Below are 21,345 nucleotides of genomic sequence, written 5' to 3' on the forward strand. Positions count from 1 at the left end.
TAAAAAATAATTATATTTTCTATAAAAAATAAACAAAAAACAGTACTAAAAAAAACACTTGCGTTGCGTGATTTACATGGCAGTACAATTTGATTTCACACACTTGTTGCCTGAATTTGGGGTATCTCTCATGTCTCAATGCCATAAACAATGACTGATTGTTTTTTTTTTATTCAAATTGCATTTCTAAGAATAGTCGTTTAAAATTGATCTGAATAATCGGAATTATGACTTTACTTGATTCAAATAATTTATATATAAATATCAAAACAAGATTATCAACGTATTTGCATATAAGCATCAAAATTAACCTGACACGATATATTATATCTAAAATCCCGCCAATACCTAAATACTTAAATAGACATCTTTAATCGTAAGAACAGTCCATTATCGAATAGAGAATTTATATTCCTACATATGGTGAAAATTAAATTTTTATTAGCAATACAAAAGTGAAAAAAAAAGTCTTTAGCTTTCCCAACAAAAAAAATCAAAATATAAAATGTACTTTATACATGAATATAACAAATTTTCATAAATGTATAAATTTTTTAATTAACAATTTCAACATTTATATTCTAACAACAATCAACTAGCCTATTGAGGTTTATACACTTATTTATTTATTCGTGTATGTATTTAATTTTGTACTGGTTATATACTAGACGTGAGTATACATTCATTCTTTTAATTATTCTGAAGTTTATTTATTTTTTATTTTATCCATATATTTCTTCAACTTTATGGATAAATTGAGTGTTTTTTTAGATTATAAGATAGGGTAAGAAGAGGGGAGGAATATATAAGATTTAATCCCGTGACTAGGAATAATAAAAATGGGCAAGTGGATGCGATGTGCCCTGACCATATCCATACACACCTAAACTTTTCATACCTACCACCTACCCACCAACCATAGCGGGAAAAATATTCATACCCACGTACCCACATGAGTATGTATTCAAATTCATCCCTACCCGCTATGGCCAATTGAGTATACCCATTATAGATATACCTACCTTATATTCGCCTTACATTCACTCCAAATCCGCATGATATACTGCATAAACTCTTACAAATTTCATCATACATATAATATTTTTTAAATTATACAATGTAACAAATTAAATTAATATTCTTAATTTTTTGTCAATAACTTTCAATAAAAATATACAAAATTGATACTCTTTCCTATTTTCTATTATCACCCATTTGCTTTTACCACTTTATCCAATGCATTATTTCAATCGTAATTATCTTTGATTTATGCTTGATTAAAAAAATATAGAAATTGATATTAATAAAATTTATATTGAGAAGAATCAATCAAAATCATACTTGACTATGTTTTAACTTATAGATTTAGAATAAAACACATATTGAGAGTGATCGATAAATAGAGATAAAAAAGCAAATGAGACAATAATACTATAGTAGTGAATAAGAGTGAATATAAATTAGTATATTGTAGACATAGGGTGGGGGGTTATGGGAAGGGACGGGAGCGTATTGGATGGGTGGGGCGAGTGGATATTAGATAGAGCAGGTGGTATGGGGCGGGTAAGACCTCATACCCATTACCGATGGCCGGATATGATTTTTCATACCCATATCCACCTATTACCCATCAAAATTATACCCATACCTGTTTCAACTAGGAGGAATGCGGTGTGAAATCGTATAATTTCACCCGCCTACCATCCTTATTCTCTACCTATGAGTCTGTGATCTTACCTCAAAAAGACAATACTTATTCAAATGAAGACTGTACCTGATTCTCTGTATTTTGACACTTCAATGAAAAAAAATTAAAAAAATAAGAAAAGAAATTATTCTTTATTTTAACTAATTTGTTAAACAATAATATCCCCGCCTTTATCATCATTATTTTATCTAACAATAAATTCCACCATCTTTTTCCCATCACTATTCTTCACTTCAAGAACAATCCACTTTCAAATTTTCCCCAAATTTTGCCAATTATTTTTCAAATTTGCTAATCTTACGATTTTTGTTCTATTGATGTAATTTAAAACCCTTAAAATCAAAATTAAATTGAAAATACCCAAAATGTATGCCAATGATCAACATTTAAGCGTACCATCTTCTCCTACTCATTTGCAAGAATCTCAAATCTTAATCGACGATAACGGAGCTATTCAAGGTGTTGAAAACTCTATTGATGATGGGTCTTTAGCTTTTGATGGGGATTCAGTTTACGCTGTTGATAATTATGGAAGAATTGAAGATTGTGACAAGCTTACGTTGTCTTTTCGCGGACAAATTTACGTTTTTGATTCCATTACTCCTGACAAGGTATATAATCGTATGTTTTTCCTTTACTAGTTGATGCTAGTTTATTGATTTTGAGTTTTGGGTCGTTTTGTAGATTTGTTATTGAAAATTTGGATTGTGTTTGAAGTTTATGGTTGAATTTTGGGAGTATTTGCAAAATTGTATGCTGTATAGGGTGTACCGAAAACTTAGTATTTCCCACGCTGTATGGTGTACAATAACGGTAATTTATGCTGTTTCGAGTTATATCTCATGCTTTTAGCTGATATTTGGCATGATAACCTGGGTTACCGCATCATCGTGTATCGCACTTTTGCACTATGTGCTGAACCAATGTGGAGGGGTTCTAATCAAATGACCGGGGCTATTCTCAAGCCTAGATTTCTACATAAGTTTATGGTTCTTTTTATATGTAAATGATGATTTTTGAAATTATTGTGGAGCAATCGAAGTATACTTTACTTTGGATAATTTGTTGATGGGCTTTCTTCCAGGACATGTTAATATGGAGTGTGTCAGGAGCTTCTTTTTTGTTTTTTGGGTAGCTTTTTTGTAGTACTAATATGATAGTTTCAGGTTGAAGCAGTTTTATTGGTTTTAGGGGGGAATGTAGGAGGGGTTACACCATCTCCAGCTTCAGAAAGTTCAGAAGTGCCTCGTGTAGGAGTAGGACATATGAGCCAGCAGGTATTATTTATATGGGTCATATTCATGACTATATATATTTGTATTGCACATTTATGTATATCATGTATTTTAATGCTTTCAGGATATGATGGTATATCCAGGACGTAGTAGTCATCCACAACGCGAGGCATCCTTGAATAGGTTTCGTCAGAAGAGAAGGGAGCGTCGGTTTGATAAGATAATTCGGTATAACGTTCGTCAGGAAGTGGCACTTAGGTATGTATGAAGATATTGCTGGATTTATTTATTAATAGTAATATGTTATTTTTCAGTAATGTTATTGGTTCATGTGGCCGACCCCAATCTTTTGAGATTAATGCTCTGGCATTGTTGAGTAATTTGTTATTTTTATGAGGAAATGGATAGATTTGAGAAATGTTGAAACAAAGAAAATTTCAATCATTTTGATGTGAATTGTTATCTGTTATAAGATCATATCTCTTGTGTATTGAAGGGTCCTGATTGTAGATTGTGTTACCTATGTTAGAGGGTGTACCATTCTTGCAGGGAAAATCTCATATGAGATAACTTGTTTGTGCTAAGCTTATGCGAAAGTGTTCACACTGTTTCAATTGATTGTTTCCCTGAATTCTGTTATAGTGTAGAATGGGAGCCTTGTTGATGTTTTTCTAAATTGATACTGTTGGAAAGTGGCATCAATGCTCTCTAGATGTTGTAAGAGGTTCAAAGAGGTTCGGAGGGAGGGGGGAAGTTGTTCAACCTACCAAGAAGTTCTTGAGATGTAAAGAAGTGTCTTTTTTTCTATGGTAAAGAGGTTCATTCTCGATTCAGAACAAAAGTTTGATAACTTGTTGGGGTTTTCAATCTTATAAGAGTTTCATGATATTGAGAAGAAGTTTATAGTCTGGTGGGGATCAATATTCCAATAACATTTTTAGATATAAAAAGATGTCTTTTGGAGGTGTCCTTGTTTTCTGAGAATAGGTGTCGTTCTGGAGTTTGAACAATAGTTTAATAGTCTGGTGCTTGATGTTGTATATGTGGCTATAGTAATGGAAGTCGAAACTTTGGCTTCTAATTGATGATAATGCCAACGTGGTTGATATAGTGGACATAGATTTCGAAACGAAGATGTAAGAAAGAATTCACAAGTTGCAATATTGAAGATAAGATGAAAAAGAATTGTTTGAGATGGTTTGCACATGTGCAAAGACAGGGTATTAGTGAACAGATAAGGAAGATTGAAAGGAGCTCTAGGTGCTTAAAAAGAGGGGAAGGAAGATCGAAAATGACATCGAGGGCATAGGTGGAAAGGGATATAAGGATCTAGACTACAAATTGAGATGGTAGATAATCAAAATTAGTGGATAAGAAAAATCCACGTGGGCAATCATTGAAAATGATTTATTGCTCCATGTAGTTGACCCCAACTTTTTGGAATTAAGGTTCTGAGTTTTGACATTGTTGTTGTTAAAACTTGATGTTTTAGACTTTGAAAGCACTAAATGTTTCTTGATTATTTTTCTATATGGTTAACACCCCTTGGTGTCTTTCTAACCTTGTCCTTTTTTACATATAACTAATGATTTGTATTATTTTTTCTCAACAGGATGCTGCGTACCAAGGGACAATTTACTTCTAAGAAGGGGGATGAATCTTCTGGCTGTAATACCCAAGATTCAGGTCCTGATGATACACAGTTAGAAACATTGTATGTTCCTTTCCTGATCTTTAGCTTGGCGTATCCTTAAAATGACTTGCTGACTTGCGCTGTTTTTTTTTTTCGGGATAGTGGCATGAGGCGTCTTTTTGTTGTCTTCATGTCCAGTTGCGTTTTGTTTGCTGCTGATTTATTGTATGTGCTGCTTATCCTTGGCTCTCTGTAGATGTGGTCATTGTGGCATCAGTTCGAAGTCAACTCCAATGATGCGGCGTGGACCAAATGGGCCTAGGACGCTTTGTAATGCATGCGGCCTTGCATGGGCTAACAAGGTTTGCATGTTCTTTATATTGTGTGCATTATGTTGCTAACGATTTGATTGATTGTGTCTCCTTTATGTATGATTTGTACTTCTACAAGCTCTAGATTTTCTGTTAAATGAACGAGCGAATGCCACTTGCGTCTATGTTCCGTAGCTTGTGCTGGGTTGCCAATTTTTTGTGCACTTTCAGGATCATATGTTCCTTCTTAGGTTCTAGTCAAAGTCTGTTCTTTCTTGTGAGGCCTTGTAAGAATGCCAAGGGTTGTTCTTTGTATATGGATAATATCATCATCATCATCTTCATACCCGGTGTATCAAGGTCTGGGGAGGAATAAAAGACGACAGACCATGCCCTTATCGAAAGAGATAAGGAGGTTGCGGCCATTGACACCCTCAACTTTAGTTGTGCATTTATATATGTACATAACTTTCAAGTAGTCATACTCATACATAATTCGAAGTTAGTAAGTTAAAAGGATGCTGATAATGATACTATCCATATACAATGGTGGATATTGACCTGTAAGTTAGAGAGGTCCAACGTTATTATTTTTAAAAAAAAAAAAAGAGGGGCCAAGATTTGAACCCCTAACTTCTAGTTCAAAAACTATACTCTTCACCACTGTTATCTTTTTTTAATATAGTAGTTATATGACTTATTGCTTTTATATAATGACACGAAAATTTAAATGGGTGGGGTCCCTTGGGCAAACCTATTTGCGGCCATTGGTGTTCTAGACACTATGCTTAGAAACTAAATTACAGATTCGTTCTTCTACTGTCGTGCTTACTTCATTCGAGGATTGTCATGGACTCGTGTGTTCTCTTAGATGTTCAGCAGTCTGCAACGTGTTCTCGATTTTGTTGTTTGAACATTTTGAACTTATGCAGGGTACTCTGAGGGATCTTTCAAAGAAACAAAATCAATTTACGATGCCAAGTGAAGTGGTATCTTTCTCACTTTCGTAGATATTTGCTTCTCCCACAACCTCGTTGAAACACCATAACATTGTTTTTATAACTTACACAGGATGTTGCATCCCCATTTAGAGCAACTGATATTCTCGGAGAAGCGAAATATGCTAACTTAGAAGAAAGTGACAGTTCGACATTGATGGCACAAAATTAATACTCAGTTGCTTGTGTTGTTTCTGCGCGAATGCTGTTACTGCTGTTGGCATCCCGAGCATAGTGGAATAGTGCTTTGTAATCCTCAGCAACTGTACATATATACTAGTATATATATCAGGGCTTTGTCGTAATGCAGAATTGACTTGTTACAAATGGCACTCGGAAATTGTGAAAGAAATATAGTCAGAATACTGGATGTTATGGTTATAGTCTTGTTATGATGTCTAGTATCAAGTATTCAGATATTATTAAATTATTAATGAATTCGTAACTCAATATAAAGAAATGTGTAGATGAGATGAAGAATGCGATTCATAACTAGAGTCGAAGGAAAATGGTTTAGTAAATGAAGAACTCGTGAGGTTGACTACATCTAGAAAGCCCATACCTTATCGTCTGCAAATCGAAATGCCACCACTAGCATTTCAAATTGCATTTTCAACTGGTTTGAAATGCAGTATGGAGCTACATTTAGCGTTGTGCATTTCAATGAACTGAACCAAATAGTTTCCGTTCACAAAAAAATTGCAACTAGCTTGAGCACACGACTACGAAACTATATTACAGTTTCCAAGTATAGCAGCGTCTCAGAAAACAGTAGTGTTCTGAATTCATGGACAATTATAAAAAATATTGAGTACAGTATGTAACTGTAACCTATAATGATATGATGGTAGCAAGTAAACATCATTAAGTGAAAACAATAGAGATATAGGGTTGATTAAATGAAGTTTCTTCAGCCACTTCAATCCATAAGTTTGTATCGTTTCTCTTGCACGCCCGTTACTCCCATTTGGATCTCTATAATTGTGTGAAGAGGTACCTATACATCGAATACTAGAGATTAGCAATGCCGACTTGAAACTAATGTAAAATCCGACGTAACCAATACATTCCCCTCCTAACCCCTTATCTACACAATTTTTTTTTGAAATGAGCACACCTCTTTTAATAACGGGAAATGTGAGTCGATGCAAAGTGGCCATAGTCGAATAATAAAGGAATGAAAAGATAAATGATTATAGAATTCGACTCCTATTACCAAGAGAATTTTTCAAAATTTGGCATCGAGTTTATACAAATCAAGAACTTCAAGTATCAAGAAGAGATGAGATACAGCGTTTTCCTTACGAACCCTTTTGTACTAAAGCGGGAAATGAGTAGTTGATTAAAGTTTTCCCGTATCATACGAATTCCCCAATAGCTGAACAGGTATATTATACCAACTAAAAAAGAACATCCATGAAGAGTGAATCGTCTTCAATAGACCAAGCTCCATCGGAATACACAGGCGCACACACGCACACACACATACACATACACATGTGTACGCAAAACAAGGACTAGACTTTCAAACATACAATAACTTTGGACACAAGTAGTTACCTCAATATGCGGTATTTCTTTCAAAGGCCTATCAGCAAAGTAAGCATACAATGCTCTCAGAACAGCCTGTGACAAGCCGATAGGGAAGACAGGATAATGCACCAGGTTATCAATTATATATAAATTAAGTGTGTCAAATAAATCAACATAAATTATATTACCTGGTGAGCAACTACTACTACAGGTGCTCTTTGACGCTCAAGCTCAATGATCACAGGCTCTACTCTGCATAATAAGAGCAAAAAGGTTAAGACTAATACTAATCGAATATTAATCAAATCACCGTGAAATGGCATAGAGGAAGACAGAAAAGGCACAAATCTTATGATTTATCAGTATTAGATACAAACCTTTGGATAACATCTAAGTATGACTCTCCTCGAGGATACCGATATCGAAGCTTATCTTTGTCACGGGATCTGCAATTTATATAAAAATACACGTAAAACAGATTACCTAATCTGTATGATTTCGAACATCCTCGGGTACATTTTCAAATGTCACAATTGTAACTTTACATGAAACAAACACGGGGAAATATAACCTACTTAAAGCAGGAAGTTGAAACTTGAAAATAACGGTGATGTTAGCATTACTTGTTATGTTGAGATGTTTATGAGCAACAATATTCACTCTGATATGTGGGATTGTTCAAAAATAAATGTAACAATGCATAATGTAAAAAGAAGGAATTACATACTCATATTCTTCAGGCATGTTCTTTTTGATCTCTACATAAGTCATCCCATCACATGCTCCAGCATTAATCTCATCAAGTGCTCGCCATTGCACCTGTAGGGTTCACATTCATAACAATCCGTGCTTGAGTATCAGATACTTTTTAATTTATTTCACACAAAAAGAGCAAAGAACAAAGCAGAAGATCGTTTCTTGAGCACTGAGATCACAGTTCTCAACTAGAAGTTACCTTGGGAAATCCCACGATATGATTTGCAGTTAAAATTGTCCTTTGCAAAGTGCTGGTCCATATCTGTTTAGCATCCGAAGAAAAGAGATTTTCAGTTCAGTTAATAATAGAAAACAGCTGAGAACGACTGCAATCAAATCCTACATAGACAATTCTAACCCAGAAAGATCACATAATAACCACTTAATCATGCCTCAGGTACAAAGATCACTTAAAATTTAATGCATAAATTCCAACTCCCCCCTCACTCGCTTAAATCTGTCTATTTGTTTGGATTAATATTAAGTTGACCACCTCACAAAAAGTGTTTAAGATCCGCCACGAGGTACAACAATCGCCACAAATAACAGTGATGACATAGTCTTATAGCACAAGAAAAAAGAGGAGACAAGATAGCAGAGAAACAAAAGTAACAATTCGTTCATAATCAACAGAATGCCAACTCCAGAATAACCTTTGCCTGTGCACTATCGATGAAAGATTGTAAGAGTGGAAAGTCGGTACCACCACAACTGACAGCACCATGACCCAGCAGTTCGATTGTAAATTGAGTATCTATGATATTGTCCTTCAATCTGGTGATCAGGGCTCTAGAATTCACTGCTCAAATTTCTTATACAACATTTCATTACCCCCATGCCATTAAATGACTCGAACCTATGAGGGGTTTAGGGATGTACATAACCTCATCCTTGTTAGTGATAACAAAGAGTTGTTTCCGATTAACCCTTGGTAGCAAACATGATACGATACTTTACATAAATAAGAAGTGCACATGATTTAATGAGCCTTAATATAGTCCATTATAATCCTAAACCAAAGAATTATAAATCTTTGACCCTAATTCTTAATATGTAAATTTTCTTCGGAATTGCATTTCATATTAGTTTAGCGCGATTACGCAAATAAACAAGCAAAGACATTGAGCAGAATAAGAGTAATGACACCACCTCCCAAGTATAGTGTTGGTAGGAAGAGACTGGCTTGGGGGGGGGGGGGGGGGGGGGGGTTCATAAGTCAAAGAAATGCATTTTTGTGCAATGCTGTAAGAAACATTAGAAAAAAAGTAACACTGACGCAAAGATATATGAATAGAATTAGTTTTTAGTCGGTTCACAAAAAAATACTTACTGAGGCAGCACGCTCAGATTTCAGCCGCTTTTCCACAAAGTTGGCAAGCTTCTTGGCATACAGCTCCCCAGTATCACTAAACGAACAAAATAAAAGATTTGAAGTTACACAAAACACAATATTCCATTACCCCAATGCCACTAAGTGGCTCCCGCCTGAATGAGTTTGGGATCAAATGTACAATGCTTTACCCTTAAAATAGCAAAGAGGTTGTTCCGGACTAACCATTAATTGCAAATATATAATTTAATGAGTCGTTTTACAATATTCATAATAAGCCGAAACCAAAGGTTATAAAATGTTTGGCTTTATCCTAGTGGACATAAGAAAACTTGCTTAAAAATAATTAGCTCTAAAAAATCAAACAAAGATTAGTCAATATATTGCAAAATCAATATATTTGCCTCAATAATGACGGACTTAAACATATGATATCAACTGGATCGTAAAAGGCTTCTAAGCTTCTCATGAGTAAGGCATCACATCTTTCATTTTTCCCTACCTAGACCTATTAATGCCTGAGAGCAAGTAATATACTGTTTCACCCAAATGAAAATATACAACATAAATGCTCTCATATTATTATCTTCTCACAAGAAACAACAAACTGAACCCCAAGTTAAAAGAACTTGTGAAGCATGATATCATTTCACTGTAATGGCCATAAAATTAAGCAAGTTACCAACAAAATAAGTACCATTAATTTCCAGGTAGAAAAATAGCTGGTAGAAACAACTACTCATGAGGGCATGAAATGGCAACTACTTTGCAATCTTTTACATTTAGCATAGAAATTGTGACTTCAACCATCAAAAACATAAAAAAATAATACCAAAAAGAACACAATGGTAAAGCTAAACAATTATTCTACATTAAGGTGCACCTTAAAACAGAATCGCCACCAATTCTGGCTCTGACATTATCTCGACTTTCACCATGTCTAGTAAGTAATATTGGACGAGGGGTGAGATGTGTATTCACCTACAATACAAAAGAATTGAGTGAGCTTCAAGCTTAATAAGTGATAAAAGATACAGAAAATTTAATGCATCAAATGCACTCAAGAAATTTTGATTTAAAATTCAAGCAAGCTGTGAATTAGGTACTTGCCTAAGGTCTCAAATAACAGCCAAGCTAGTTTGATTCATTAGCTCTAGAACTCCACTAGAAGTCAGAAGAATTATGCAATCAAGTTTAAGTTGGCAAAGCAGTCAATAGGTGTACAGAGTTAGAGCAGGCCAACCCAGTAGATACATCAGTTACACATCAAAACCTCTAAAGCAACTGTGTTTCTTCCTCTTTCAGCTAAATAAGAATTGAATAAGCTTCTATTTGCAGAGATTTGGCATGTTAAGAACATTGAAATTATTATTGAAGTGATAAAAACACATGATCAAGTCATACTACTAAGAAGAATTGCTTCACATCATATACACATCATATGAGACAATAGTTTCTAGTCTACATCTTAGAGACACAATTCAAGGAACTATCAATCCTTGGTAGAAAGCACACATCCAGCATCCACTTGTGACTAGGATCATCAGAATGCAAGACATGCTTTTAAACAACTTGTAAATTGTTGGACAGACTGATCAGGTTTAGGGATACAACATACCAAGAAAAAAACAATTCGTCCAGGAAGGTACCCGCTTATGTTATTCACCTGCATCACAAAAAGATCAGGTTCATCAATTGATAAAATTGCAATTTGCAATAATTACATGGTCTAAAAGCAAGGACAACATTGAGAAGTCTTATTTCAGCAATAAATCAAATTTTAACCAGAACATTCCACATTGAAGAAAAGGAATTGAACCATAAGAAACAAGTTAATAAAGAAATATATGAAAAAACACAGTAAAGTTTGTTCTTTTCGCTTGAATACTCAAAATCTGAACTTATTGGTCTCAACACTTAATGGCTTTCCCTTAACTGTAATTTCCTAAAACTCATTTTTTGGGCTTAACAGTTGGATATTGCAGAAGATTGATTACCAATTAAGTGGCCATCCTTTTAGAAGTTTTTAGTAATTAAAACTTTAGTATATATTACATAATTTTTATTAGAGGTGTTCAAAATAAACCCCACCCCACATTTACCCGACCGTGTATAACCGAACTCGTTTTTGATCCTACTTTAAAAATGGATTTACAATGATAAAAAAACCAATGTGGATACAACACCCAATTTTGACCCACCCCAACATAATCCAATAGCCCGAATGAACACCTACCTATAGTTTTCGTATACAAAAGGCTATTAATGTTTTCTACTCAAAATTAAAAATATTTGATCTTCGCAGCTGCTGCAAGCCTGCAAGTGCTGCCAACCCCATTCTAACTATAATCACCTATTTGCAATGGAGTAGAAATGCTGGTAGAAATGAGTGAATACCAACAAAACTCAGGTGTATAAGCAATACAAATCAAAATTATTAGCTTTGTGAGTTTCTTGAACTGCTGACAAGACATTAAAAAGAGGGATAATGGCCTAATGACCAATGAGCACTTGTATTATTGAATAAAAATTCAACTAAAAATACATTTAGCAGAAAAATCACCTTAGGAAGTTGTTAAAAACAAAGAAAACAATAGAACAAACAGTAAAAGGTGCAAACACTCACCTGGATTTGGCCACCATGTCCACTGACTGTATCTATCATTTTTATATAAGAACCTTCCTCCACTGGTTCATACACCTAGTAAATACACCCACACACGTGTCATATTAATCCTCTATTCTCATAAGTCTTGTCAAAATCACAATGCAGCTCATTGCTACCTTTTCATAATTATCTAGTCGGCTTTTGAAGTCTCTGTATCCAGCTTCAAAATCTGGCCTGATGTTTTTACAATGATCAATATTCAAGTGTTTGAATTTATTTGGAAGCAGTAAAAACAAAGACATACTGCTCTGCATAATCTGGGCTCTGTTGGACCTTAAGACGTATGTTTCTCTCGATGATGCGTTCATCATTACATAAAGTTTCCAAGAATATAATCTGTATGAGGGGAAAAGAAGATTCAGTAAGTACATCAACAGGCGTAAGTTGATTCTTTATTTTAAATTAGAACAGGCTATTACAAATTACTCCTTCCATCTAACATTGACCCACTCATTTGTTTAAGAAAGTAATCACGTGTATTAACTACTCAATATTTCAGTACTTAGCTCAAAAGATGAACAATAACAACTCAAAATGGTATTACTTTCCATGGAAATAAGCCAACCGTATTTATCCCATTCATGCACTTGCATCAATTTTTATTTGCTAAACTTGTATTTTTCAGAAATCTTAATCAAAAGTTGAACATATGTTCCAGAAATGGTGCACTTATTTCAACATATTTGGTGATAAAACAAATATGCTAGATATAATGCTTAAACACACAAATCTCCATGGATTGTTAAAGATGCAGTTTTTTTAGATCATCAAAGATTTCATGTGAGAGAAAATAGCCAGCATGCTTTTAATGTACATTAACAACGCTTAACAAATACCGTTTCTCTTAGGATCGATGATGATTGAAGATTTGTCAGAAACTTGTTAGGACGACAAAAGCCTTAAATGGTGTTGGTGCTCAAAAAATACATGATGAAGTTCTTCTATCAGAATTGAACTAATTGTGCATTGATAATACCTAAATGTTCTAATAGAACTCACTGGAGAAGGTAGAATAATATTGTGCCATCAAAATTAGAGAAGGTAGACAAAAATGCTAAAATCTCAGCAGGGGCAAATGTTCATATATTTGATTCCCAGCAATAGGACTACTACATATACAGGACCTTTTTGTGTAAAACAGAATCTGAGGGCAACAATAATCAGACAGCACGAAAGCATTAGACAAAAATATATATTACTCGACAAAGGTAACTGCACCTTGCAGTTTCCTTCAGCCAGCTTCATTAGCATATTTCTTCGTTCTCTGGTGCTGTTTGTAGCATCAAATATACCTACCTAGATGAAATATTGATGAATTTATCAAGATAAATGAAAACGAGAAGATACAAACATTCCCTACCAAAAATCACCATCTAACTTAGAAACACACTTGACCGCCTTCATGCATCCAAGATATCATATCTTCCATCGCAAGAGCAGCGACCTACTAGTACATGTGAAAGATATAGATGAGTAAACAGAAGCAATCTTCTAACTCACACACTGCAACCAAAACTCAAAAAGCTTAACAGGGCATGGAGATTGCAGATATAGTAACAAGGCTGCAATCAGACCAAATCAGATTTATACTAGCACATCGGTTATATAAAGTATAACATTTTACATTTATACTAGCATATTTACCATATCAAGAAGCCCTTTAATCGAAAACAAAGCAACCCAATTCTTCAACAAAAATAAATCATTGATTTTCAATCACTTCTTCGAAGAATATCTCAGCAACAGTACTCCAATTTTTCTGTTTATATAGCTTATAACGTTGAACACTTCAATAAAAAATAAAGAAATCAAAGTGATCTCTCGCACTCAAAAATGTTCCAGAGTGCGTTTCTGGAGCAGGTATTACACCAATTTTCCAAGCGTGGTCGTTATAGAACATGTAGCAGACAGTTCATGACATTTAGCCAACTTTAATGATCATAAAAGTTGTTATGGTTTCTAGTTTCTACTATTTCCTCAAACAAGGGATGTAAATATTACTGTTACGAATATGGTGAACATATGGATATTTTCTAATCCCAGAAATGCCAAAGGTATATAGCCTCTTCCTCATATGTTTCTTTCAGAAATTGGAACCAAAAGCTGAATTATGTTTGTAGAGATAGCCTCCTCAACCTCTTGAACTTTTTTCTTTCAGACAAAATAATACAAATCTTCAGCCATAAGCACAAGTCAGGAATAGAATCAATTTTTCAACATCCAAAGAAACATATGTACAGGCATATTTAAAGTAAGAATTAACCCCAAAAGAAATTCACCTCATTACGTGCTTCAATACCCTCAGTATTGTCGCCTCTGAAAAAATCAGCTGACTGCATCAGAAAATGTAAAATCCATCAAGCAGTACATACAGAAAATAATGTGCTACAGCCCAAATATACATTGAAAAGAATATAAACAAACAACCCGCTACTCCCAACAAACAAGACAGAATAAGATGGCTCTTCTACTGTGTTTGGATAGAGAGAAATGGAGGGAAAGGAAGAGGAGGAAAAATATAGAAGGATGGAGATCCTTTGCTTGGATAACAAAAAAGGGAGGGGAGGGATTTGCAGGGAAAACATGGACGGATTTTTTAAGAATACAATCTCTCCTAAAGTGGAAGATTTGGAGGATAAACACTCACTCTCCTTCCTTTTCCTTCTCCTTCCCTTCTATACAAACAAGGTGCACACCCTCTCTGTACCCCTTCCTTCCCTTCCCCTTCCCTTCCTATTTTTTCTCCCCTAATGTACTACCCAAAAATAGTGTTCAGCACACATGCACCATACCATCTTTTCATGTAGAAAAAAAAAAATTAAAGAATGAAACCCTGCTCAAGCAACAAGTACAAAGACTTCAAGAGCCAAGTGTTACCTTATTAGTTCCTAGTCTCAAGCGCCTGTACTGTTCAGAAAAGAAAAATATAAGTTTCCCTGCCATGATACAGAAATACTAAGGAAATTGAAGATAATATCTCAATAGAAAGAACTTCAGTCACCTTCCCCACGTTAAAGTGCTTCGTATCATGACCCAACCAACGAAGATATCTCGTCAGTTTAGCAGCAGTGAAGGTCTTACCTCGAGCAGGCAAACCAACCTTCACAAGACAAAAAAGAGGGGAAATAAGTAAGCCGACAAGACAAAAGATGAGGAAGAGATATGTGTATGTAATGCCCATATATACATTTTTACTTGACAACTTACCAGGACGATTGCCAAATGCCTATCTTCCTTTGGTCCAAGCATTTGATCAGCTACAGCTGCTGCAGCTACTGCTCCAGCAGCTGCGGGCATCGCAGTCTAGACTTAACAGGGCAAGCGATAAATTAAAACTCCAGTCAAGAAGAATAGGTCTGAAGACAACCTTATTCTAGAAAAAAAAGAATAGTTATAAGAACCTTATTTTCTGAACCAAGTTTCAGATCAGCTGTAAAAGTACTATGATTGGATGATTTAACAATCCTAGGAGAACCCACACCTCTATCTACAAAAAGTCCCTTGTGAGAATCCTGTTCCGGCAAAGGTGGAGTGGTTTCCCATGATTTTTCTTCCACCACAGAAGAGGGTGGATCCACCTTATTGGGTTCCGGTATTACTACCTCAATCTCCTACACATAAAAGTCAAAAGTAAATTAGATCTATTACGACCTAGATAACAACATTATATTCACATTGAGAGAGGCTCAAACTAACAATGATTTTGTAATATGAGGCAAGAACAAGATCAACAAATCACAAACAGAAACCAAGCAGCAAACAAATGAGAAGAACATTCCTAAGTGTATATTACAATACTGTATTATGACAATAAAAGGTGTACACTTTGTTTATTGAATTACTTTTTACTTGCAAACTTCTTATCTTTGAGTTTTTAGCTCACTCTTGTCTCTCTCCTCAACATGGACCATTTTTCTTATCTCTATTATCTCCCCCATCTCCTTACTTTAATGCCCCCCCGCACTTTGCAAATATAAGAATAACGGATGAGCAAATGATAAGCATCCATTAAACAATCAAGGGTGCTGGCTAAATGAGGATACGAATCGCAAATAAATATTACGCTTACACCATATTCCTGGATCTCCAATTTAATAACTGATAACCTTCCCAGACGCCTTATTACAGAAGAGGGACAATTTTATCCCCCAACAGATAGCAAGATACAGAAATCCCAGGAAACGCAAGAATTCTGCTCCAAGTCCAACCACACTCCACATTTAGCCATGACTGCATTATATCACAACAATTTCTTCGGCTGAGCTCCCAATCTCAACAATGAAATGACTCGTTTTTAATTGAGCATTACCCTAGCCGTCACGTTACATCTTATCAATAATGTTTGTCCTCTCCAAAGTCACCCTCCAAATGAAAGTTCTCTCCTTAAGAGGAGTCTTGACTCTAGATGAAGTTTGCATCTAAAGTAATTTCATCCTATGGCACATCAAAGAGGTTTTCTATGTACAGTTTTACAACAGAAGGCAAGAGGTTGTTCTCATAAGATCCTTGACTGTTAAGACAAATGTAGCAGTATAACCCTCTGATTTATAACTTAAAGCTTATAATGAGGCTTACGTCTAGACACAAACTTACTTCCACGATAGTAAAGAGATTTAAATTGTTCTTCCTTCCAAACTGAGTCTCTGATAGACTTAATAACAACTACAAAGTAAAGAACTAATAAGAGAGAGAGACTGGAATTTTCAAACATTATGGTTTTTATGATTGTAAATAGTAGCGCAAGCATGGTCCACAAGATATGAATTCAAAAAACAACACAAGTTTGAGCACAATTTATATAGTAAAAAAGGATTTCAGCAGTTCAGCACTATATCTACAGTCCACCTCAAATTAAGATAAAGACTAAAGAGCAATAAATAGATTTTTCCTCTTGTTTCCTATTGGGTTTTAAAAAAGAACATATAACTCCTCATAGAAGTTTAGCTGAATCTTTCAGCTTGTCCCCAATTTTCGTTGGTCAGGTAAAGCTTTTATTTTGGACTTTGAAAACTGGATCACAGATTAAGTAAATGAATGAATAGCAAACCTTGACACCAGTAGGCTGATTGCCAGTGCCACCACTTTTAGAAAAATTTGATTCAGTGCCTGAGCCATACTTGCTGGCGGCTAAGTACCTGGGAGTTTCGGTCATGTTAGCTGGATAAACCACACATGTAGCAGGAGATGGGACAACATAATGTTCAAGATCAAGCTCCAAACTAGCTTGGGATCCACTCTGCAATTTGAAGGGATGAAACAAATAAAAAAGGATAGAAGTTGCACTATCTAGAAGTAACATAAGATAATTCCTAGCCCAATTAAGAGCCATAAGTTAGAAGGGGGAGTTTGATGTTCAAGTACAGTAACAACATTCTTTAGATGATGAAGAAAGAAGCTAATGTCAAAGTCTATTTGTACACTCATTACAAAAATGCACAGCAAATCGGCAATATATAGAAGTTCTAAAATTACTATCAGTTCCTTCCACCCCAAAATGTGGTCCTTGGGAAAATCCTTCCAAAGGAAACATAAAAATTGCCATTCTAAATTCAAGTTTCTTATTCATAGATCAAATCAAATCCCTACAGACTGATGTCTACAAAACTGCTAAGAATCAATTTTACCATCTTCATAAAAAGTTGACTTTTAAAAGTCAATGCAAACAAGCAATACAAACAACAAGGCAAACAAGCCAAGTAAACCAACCAATCAAATAATGCCAAAAAACTACCAAATGTAGTTTAGCTTATGGTATTTGCTACATGTGACAAATTCACGAGGAAAACAAAGACATGATAGTCATAAAGCATGTTTTATATGGAGTATTTACAACAAGTTTTCTGAAATCAAAGAAGACCTTGAACTACGTTTTACCTCAATGCCTGTCTGTGACACAGAATTTATGCTTACATCAGGAATTCCCCTGACAGCTGAAGGTTGCAGATTCTCTTGATAAGCTCTCCAACTCGATGCAAGATCAAATGGTGAAACTCTATCAGCATTAATACAAACCCGATACTCTACAACAGCATCAGCACTCAGTCGAAACAAAGCTGCCCTTGCATCTCCTTGTAGCTTACCCCCAGATAATATTCTATTGGGACCTTCCTCAATGATACACGGAATATTACTATCTTTCGCCCTCAATAAGAACTTGAAATCCAATGTTTCTACATAGCCAGCAAAACACAATGACCCCACTCAATACAAATTCATATAGCAAAATCAAATTACATTATGAAATTCTACACATTAATTACAGATTTTACAAAGACCTTGTCTTACTATAATATTTATTAATTCTTAAAAAATTCATTATCATCTATTACACTTGGGAAAGTTCTACGAGGTAGTGATGGATATTGTGAAGAAAAACATATGTTTGAGAACATGAGCTTCAAAACCATAGAAAGAACATGACACATTTTTAAAAAAATTACTCCTCCATGGCTCCATCCGACAAGGTAAATATTTTCCCCAAAAATGTGGGCGTTTAGAGTATGATAGGATATATATACCACGTACTATGCAATTAGTGGGACATATAAGTGTTACAACTTAAGGTCCAAAGTGCTTTAAACTTACAAAAGCAAGTACATGACTCAAAGGAAAAACAGTAGCTCAATATAGGCCTTGCTTGACCCTTACATGACCCAATTGATCGGATGCGTCCGTTCGTGCGAATGCGTCTGTTCGTATATATCTGACTGTTAGGTCAGTTAATATGGTTACGTAAGGATTATATTCATTCCTTAAAACTGATTAATATATCAGTTATATGATTGAAGTAATGGAATTAAGGCATGTAATCTCTATTATAAACATAGGGAGTTGCATGTAGGGAGGAGAAGGGTTAAATATTCATTTCCTAATTTCTAACCTTCTCTTAAGTTTACTTACATTGTGTTTTTCTCTTCTTTGCATGAACAAAGAGTTATAAACTATTTGTTTATTTTCTGATTATATGATCTACAAAGCACATAATCATTTCTTCTATGCACTTTGTACTAAGTGTTGTAGAATAATTGTTTGTATCTCATTGTGAATTTCACTAACATTCTCAAGTACTAGTGTAGGAGAAATATCACAATAAAAAAGTTTTCATATGCCTACAAGTATCAAGTTTCCGAGTGACACACATTGTTGCAAACTGAAAAACAAAGCACACTAGGGTCTAAAGTTTCAATCTTTATCCCTAAGAATCAGGTTAGGGTGTTCAATACAATGAAACAAACACTTCAATAATAAGCAATGAGAAACAATAAGAAACAAAGCAAAAATCAAAGACACAAGATTTACGAGGTTCACCCCAATGTGGGCTACGTCCTCACTGGTGGTTAGCTTGCTTGATTATGTGAAGACACAATGGAGTTCTCAAGAACTTTTACAAAGAAGTATTACACTTGGAGAAGAGAAAAGAAAAGGGTTTATGTTTGGCTAGGGTTTGAATGCTTCTAGAGTGGGTATTAGGACTCCTATTTATACTAGAAGTCATATACAAAAGATTGGGCAAAAGCCCACATTAAAACATTCCCGTATAACTTATCATGCAAGAAAACAGAGTACGTTCTGGACCTTCGCTCGACCGGTCGAGCAAAACACTCCTTGGTCGAGCGGCTTGGATTTCAGTCGAGCAGCAGATCAGAATGCTCACTAATCTAGTCGAGCCAACAGGCTCGGTCGAGCACGCCAAGAACTTGGTCGAGCGGCTCATCAGAAGCCCATAAAGACTCCCTCATCATCATGCACGCACATACACACATCCACACACCATCAACCTCATCATACCCCATTGGTGCACTCAAAGTCACACCGAAAACTCCAACACAAACTAATACTTGTTGATCATACAACAAGGAGTTTCGTCGGCATGCACACAGGGGAATACAAACATATACTTTGTAATTCGTATTGTAATTGTATTATATTTCTGATAAAAGATAGGGAACAAATTCCTCATTTTCCCTCACTGTACAACCCTATCTTCCCCTATACAACAATCATAATCTCTTAGTTTTATACTTTAATGTTCTTTTTTTTTTTTAATTTGACTTTCATCTCTTCTATGAATAGTTATCCCCAATTCAAACATACATAAATTCATTTCCATTGTTACCATTTGGTAAAAATAACCAACCGTCCCATAAAATCATAGAAAAGCTTTATACATCATCATTTTTTAAGCAAATTAAAGAAGAAAGATCACAACTATCCCTAAAATAACAAAGAACAACACAAATTAAAGAAAATGCGTAAATTGGTAAATTAAATTACCATGATTAGGAGGAACAACAAAACTCAATTCCCACATGGAAGTAGATTCCCGTTCCAATGGCAGCTATAGTTGAAAAATCAAAATCAAAGTAAATAAATAATTGCAATAAAACAATTTATCATCAATAGAGGAAAATTAGGGAACTAACAGCTCTAGAAGAATCCCAAGAACCAACTAAAGGAGCAGAACCAAAAACATGGGGAAGAAGATCTCCTTTAAGAGTGTAATTCTCCATCTTAAGAGAAACATAGAGTTGGGCACCTGCTTGATAGTCTCTATCTTCATCGCCATGGGAGCTACTATCCGAGTTCTTCGATGCATTAGTACCCATATTTCTCTAACAAAGATGGGTAAGATTTTGCTTGTCACTTAATATTTTAAGAATTAGTGGATTAGTGTATGTGTGGATTTGCTTGGAAATGACTATGACATTAACACAAAGATAAAATTGAAATGGGGCTAAGGTGGAGAGTAGTCATACAATAAGAATATTATAAATGTCAAATCGATAGGTCAAGTTAAAATTAATTTGTTTTCAAGTTTGATTGAAAAATCCGAGTCAATATCATGACTGTGATAGAAAGATCGAGATATATCATCCGACTTGAGTTGGGTTATTTTTGGTTCACAGATTCTCGTGAGAGACGATCTTTTTGAGAGATCATCTCTAATTGGGCCAGCTTATTATATATTTTTTAAAATATTGTAAGTAAGTATTAAGAATGATGTAAGTAGATATTTAATATATTAAAAGTAAGTATTAAGGATACCATAAGTAAGCATTAAGGATAATATAAGTAGGCATTAAGAACATGGTAAGTAGGCGTTAATCTTTAATGGGCTGACCTTGAGATACGTCTCTCAAAGAGACGGTAAGTAGACGTTAATCTTGTCATTA

The 21,345-nt window shown here is 34.9% G+C and overlaps 2 protein-coding genes across 2 annotated transcripts; one reads left to right on the plus strand and one right to left on the minus strand.

Annotated features, from left to right (window-relative positions):
* The first annotated feature begins 1,879 nt into the window (after positions 1-1,879).
* On the plus strand, positions 1,880-6,260 carry LOC130806031 (GATA transcription factor 25-like). The gene is made up of 7 exons (XM_057670919.1): positions 1,880-2,319; positions 2,875-2,985; positions 3,068-3,201; positions 4,556-4,657; positions 4,833-4,938; positions 5,820-5,876; positions 5,959-6,260. The coding sequence occupies exons 1-7, from the start codon at positions 2,074-2,076 to the stop codon at positions 6,055-6,057; spliced, it is 855 nt and encodes a 284-aa protein (XP_057526902.1). The 5' UTR covers positions 1,880-2,073; the 3' UTR covers positions 6,058-6,260.
* On the minus strand, positions 4,362-20,954 carry LOC130806029 (6-phosphofructo-2-kinase/fructose-2,6-bisphosphatase). Its single transcript, XM_057670918.1, has 23 exons — positions 20,596-20,954; positions 20,447-20,510; positions 18,047-18,342; positions 17,220-17,408; positions 15,574-15,783; positions 15,380-15,475; positions 15,174-15,272; positions 15,050-15,079; positions 14,452-14,505; positions 13,563-13,616; positions 13,391-13,468; positions 12,417-12,508; positions 12,289-12,346; positions 12,131-12,205; positions 11,123-11,170; positions 10,388-10,485; positions 9,505-9,580; positions 8,374-8,436; positions 8,146-8,237; positions 7,796-7,864; positions 7,607-7,670; positions 7,446-7,511; positions 4,362-6,882 (listed from the first exon to the last, which is right to left on the minus strand). The coding sequence occupies exons 1-23, from the start codon at positions 20,776-20,778 to the stop codon at positions 6,805-6,807; spliced, it is 2,232 nt and encodes a 743-aa protein (XP_057526901.1). The 5' UTR covers positions 20,779-20,954; the 3' UTR covers positions 4,362-6,804.
* Between the last annotated feature and the right edge of the window lie 391 nt (positions 20,955-21,345).

The sequence above is a fragment of the Amaranthus tricolor genome, chromosome 2, assembly GCF_026212465.1.
Source record: "Amaranthus tricolor cultivar Red isolate AtriRed21 chromosome 2, ASM2621246v1, whole genome shotgun sequence".
In the NCBI taxonomy this organism is placed as follows: Eukaryota; Viridiplantae; Streptophyta; class Magnoliopsida; order Caryophyllales; family Amaranthaceae; genus Amaranthus; species Amaranthus tricolor.

Bases quoted from the DNA above. Each gene is read 5' to 3' on its own strand.
- LOC130806031 (XM_057670919.1), top strand. From the start codon at position 2,074: ATGTATGCCAATGATCAACATTTAAGCGTACCATCTTCTCCTACTCAT. The intron at 4,658-4,832 runs GTATGTTCCTTT...GGCTCTCTGTAG, and splicing joins GATACACAGTTAGAAACATT to ATGTGGTCATTGTGGCATCA. The intron at 4,939-5,819 runs GTTTGCATGTTC...GAACTTATGCAG, and splicing joins GCCTTGCATGGGCTAACAAG to GGTACTCTGAGGGATCTTTC.
- LOC130806029 (XM_057670918.1), bottom strand. From the start codon at position 20,778: ATGGGTACTAATGCATCGAAGAACTCGGATAGTAGCTCCCATGGCGAT. The intron at 7,671-7,795 runs GTTTGTATCTAA...CTTATTATGCAG, and splicing joins TACTTAGATGTTATCCAAAG to AGTAGAGCCTGTGATCATTG. The intron at 7,512-7,606 runs GTAATATAATTT...GGCTTGTCACAG, and splicing joins TAGTAGTAGTTGCTCACCAG to GCTGTTCTGAGAGCATTGTA.